General features: G+C 40.0%; 1 protein-coding gene across 1 annotated transcript in view; it reads right to left on the minus strand.

The window, feature by feature from the left end:
- The window catches only part of creb3l2 (cAMP responsive element binding protein 3-like 2), a 32,587-nt gene extending 28,571 nt beyond the window's left edge, over positions 1 to 4,016 (minus strand). Inside the window, exon 1 of the mRNA XM_014018249.1 lies at positions 3,040 to 4,016. Within this exon, the coding sequence (XP_013873703.1) occupies positions 3,040 to 3,138 (99 nt within the window). The 5' untranslated portion in view covers positions 3,139 to 4,016. The remainder of the gene's footprint in view (positions 1 to 3,039) is intronic.
- Between the last annotated feature and the right edge of the window lie 76 nt (positions 4,017 to 4,092).

A 4,092-nucleotide genomic window follows, 5' to 3' on the forward strand; every position in this document is an offset into this window, starting at 1 on the left:
TTTAATACTTAAGTATAAAAAATATCAGATACTTTAAGACTTTTACTCAAGTAATATTCCTAAAGGAGACTTTAACTTTTGTCAAAGTAATTTTTTGGTAAGCTACTTGTACTTTTACTCAAGTATCACTTTGTGGTACTTTATACAACACTGGTCATCTGCAATGTGATTTCCCGTATACCTAGCCGAGCATGAGTGCAGGAGGGGGCTCAGGACACATCCTTGTGGTGTGCCAGTCAGTTGTGTATTAATGGGTTCAGTCCGAACAAGAGCAGTTCATTGACTAGCATCTTTGGAATGACGTGATAAACACAAAACTGAAATCCAAAAAGAGCAAGTCTGACACAAGTCCCGAGTCTCCAGGAGAGAGCAGGGCGGGTGGCCATGGGTCAGGTACAGACCAGTTCCTCCTGTATGCATATTGCTTGGGGTCCACACTGATGTTAACCAAGTACTTTATGTGAGCCAAATGGGGACTGGGACAATAGTGGACATTTTACAGTCACAATGRTKGACTTAACTCTTTATTTTGTTTATYTTTCTTAMTTTAAAMAKAAGAAATCGCGTCACACAGACAAGCCTTCRATCATTAAAAGGAATGCCATGCATGAGTACATGAAAGAAGAAATACGCCTTCGTATTGAAAAACCTGAACAACCTGATTGATTGAAGACTTTCACAAAACAGAGATGGGAGGATAAGGAAAGGAGGTGAAACGAATACAGCATTTTTACCTTAGTTTTATGGCCTTGGGGTGAAGGATGTGGAATCAACGAGATAAAGAATTGGAGTTTATGTTTTGCTTTTAATAACAGCTACATGATGACGTATCGCCCTTGGAATCACCCTGATAACGTACGGACACGTGCAGATTTCATTAAATTAYCACATGCTGTGACCTTCATTGGGGGCTGGGTGGTGGCGTTTTGAGGGGGAGCAAGGTTCACGCTGTTCTGAGGAATCCCATCGACTTGAAACCCCACTAAAGAGGAGGGGGACTCCAGAGCCCACCCACAACCAGGAAATGAACAAAGACCCCAGTTTGTTCCTCAAAGCTGCGTGAAACTCAAACACTTACAGTCCTGTTGGTTTTTACATTCAAGCATCCCTCGCTCTCATACAGCCACATACTATACTCTCTCTATATTTAGAATATCCACACAGAAATCCTTTGAGTTGAMTTTTTCCAATACCTGATTTTTCACAATAAAAGATGATAAACTCCAAATATAAAGCCTCTTTAAGACTGAAATGTTTAGACAGAAAATATATGGTTTCAAAGCCTAAAACGAACCCAACTCTAGCTGACAAAAGAATCCAAAGATTTTTTTTTTTTTTTGGTCATGAATATGGAAGAAAACGAAGTTCTTTGACCACTAGCACCACATTCTACTCACTAGACCTGTAATTCACCTAGAGCTTAGCTTTTATCTTCTTCATCGCTACAGTCTCTGATATCCCAACTAAAAGTGGACAAAGTTTCAAAAAATTTACAAAACTTGCGTGAAATATTAAACAAACAACAGTCTTACGTCAAATTTTCTTATCATTTAGCCAACGAAATAAAAATTAGACGTATGTTTTTGTTCCTGGCATCAATAAAAAAAGCTGACAGGGTGCTTTCTCAGAGCATAACGCAGCTCTGTTTTATTCAGTGTTGGGGTTTGCTGGAAACTGTAGCCTCAGGTGCTGATTAAAAGCAGCCGCACTCACATCATGAACCCTCTCAGAAAAGGTAAATGCAAGTTTTAACTCGTTTACGGTCAGACGGTGTTGGTGTGCTGTTCTCAGAGGAGGAGGAGGAGCCGCCACCAGCTGTGCAGATCAGGCTGATTCAGACTCTTTGGTGTCTGATCGCAGTCGTCTGAGCCAGATGTTTTTACACTCAGTGAACCCTGCTCTTCACACATGTGCACGCACGCACACACAGCAGCCTCACTCTTTCCATCTCACACACACTYGTCTTGGCTGCGGTGATAGAAGACACACCGAGTTATATAACGGACTTTTAAATGCAAAGTTCAGGTTACAGAGAGGAAACGCTGTGTGATATCTCTCTCTTTTATTAGTCTCCTCCCATCTAATTTTATTACCATTCTGTAAACATTAGATACACGGTAACTTAAGTTGTTTCCTGATGTCCTGATAAAAACAGGAGCATCTGTTATAAGAAAATATATATGAAACTGTTTTCTTATACACTGCACAATAACAAACCTTTAAAAAGCCGCTTTTAATTAGGCGTTATAAGCTAGAAATGTAATTAAAATGTTACAACTGTGAGTGGAAATTGGTGATTTAAAGCAGTGTTTCCCAAAGTTGGGGTCAGGGCCCAAAGTGGGGTCCCGAAACATCAAGCTGGGGTCCTGAAAAGATTTTCTGAATTAATGACATTTTTGCCTTAGTTGTTACAAAGGAGTGAGGTTAGTGAATTTAAAATGGTTAAATGTAGTATACAATATATTGTTACTATGCCCATGTTTTGTTGACCTGATACAAATGTTTATATCCAAAAATAGTTGGGGGCACAGGTCTCTGCTACTGTTATTTTGTGGGTCAAAAGCTGAAAAGTTTGGGAACCACTGATTTAAAGCACTGATCTTGCAAATATTCTTGAATTTTAAGCCTGCCTTTTAATCATTACTTTCCAGCTGCTGCTTCCTGTAGTTAAATCACTCTATCGGTTTAGTTTGGTAGATTAATGACATGTTTTGTGAGTGAAAGTTGCAAACCAGTGACTTTAATGAAAAATAATGCCCATGAGGAAATTTAAAACACAAACTTCAGAGCAGACAGTGGGATAACACTTCCAAAAAGCAGCARCACAGTCGAGTCAGAATTGCTGCACTCTGGACCCCAAGGCTCAGTTTTGTGAATGGAGAGCAGGGTACCACACACACTTCCCTCCCCTTAATAACTCCCTCATCAAATGATGAAGCTGCTGCTTGTCAGTGACAGGCTGCAGCCAATCAGCAGGCCCTGATCGATCAGCGGCGGTGCCTCCTTTCGCCTTTGGTCGATCAATAATCGATCACTTACGTTGGGGTAGAGCACAGAGTCGATGTCCTCGGCCTCAGACAGCTCGCTGAGGTTTCTGTCCCAGTGGAGAAACGCTTCGCTGCTSTCCAGGATCTCCATGATGTCCTCCTCCGGCCTCCCTCACTTTATTTCCTCCAGCAGCGACACACGCCGAGCTTTCTCTGCTGCTCACAAACTCCAAACTCAAAAATAAAGTTCCACACAACTTCTGCGTGTCTGGGAGGGGAAAAAATAAACAAATAATAAAAGAAATACGAACTCACGACTCAGAAACAAGTCCAACTGGATTCAACACAAACAAATAAACGCCACATCGGATAGATTTRGGCTGGAAACTGTTTTCGTCGCTCAGTATCATCTCCGCTCAGGTTCTTGTGTGTTTTCAGAAAAGCTACACGTCCAGTTTTCTTCTTTCCTCCTCCTGCAAACCCAGACACACAGGAATGTGTGGGCGGAGACAGCTGACACACCGAGGGGGGAAACGGAGAGAAAAAAATGTCAACAAACTCAACAAGAAACAATCGTAGCGATCATTAAGAAACGATACGATGAAATGATGTTAAATACAATTTAAAGGTAAATATGACAAACGCTACGCGCCGTGGATCATCTTTTTAAGCTGTTCAGAACTCGGTTTTTGACGTTTTACGCTAAAGATGCTAAACTTCCGGTCGCAGATTTCAAAATAAAACTCAAAACAATGGCCAAAGGAAAAGTAGTTACAATCAAACGTTCAGCTAGTTAAAAAAAATGTGCATGAATATACAGGCTTCTTAACCTTAAAGTCCACAATAGAAACATATGTAAAATTATGTTAGTTTATTTACGGGTAAATTCAGCTAATTTTATTACAATTTATTTATTCCAACTGCGTCATATAAAACAATAAAAACCATCGTATCATGCATTAGGATTTGAATACAGTACCTAAAAAATGAGTTTGTTGGGAATTTATGTTTTTGACATGCATACAACTCAAATTGGATCTACACATTTCTAAATCTAATACAATTATGAGAAAAGAACAAAGTAATTTGTGGTGTCGTGTATATA

This window comes from Austrofundulus limnaeus, unplaced genomic scaffold (assembly GCF_001266775.1).
Source record: "Austrofundulus limnaeus strain Quisiro unplaced genomic scaffold, Austrofundulus_limnaeus-1.0 Scaffold187, whole genome shotgun sequence".
NCBI lineage: Eukaryota > Metazoa > Chordata > Actinopteri > Cyprinodontiformes > Rivulidae > Austrofundulus > Austrofundulus limnaeus.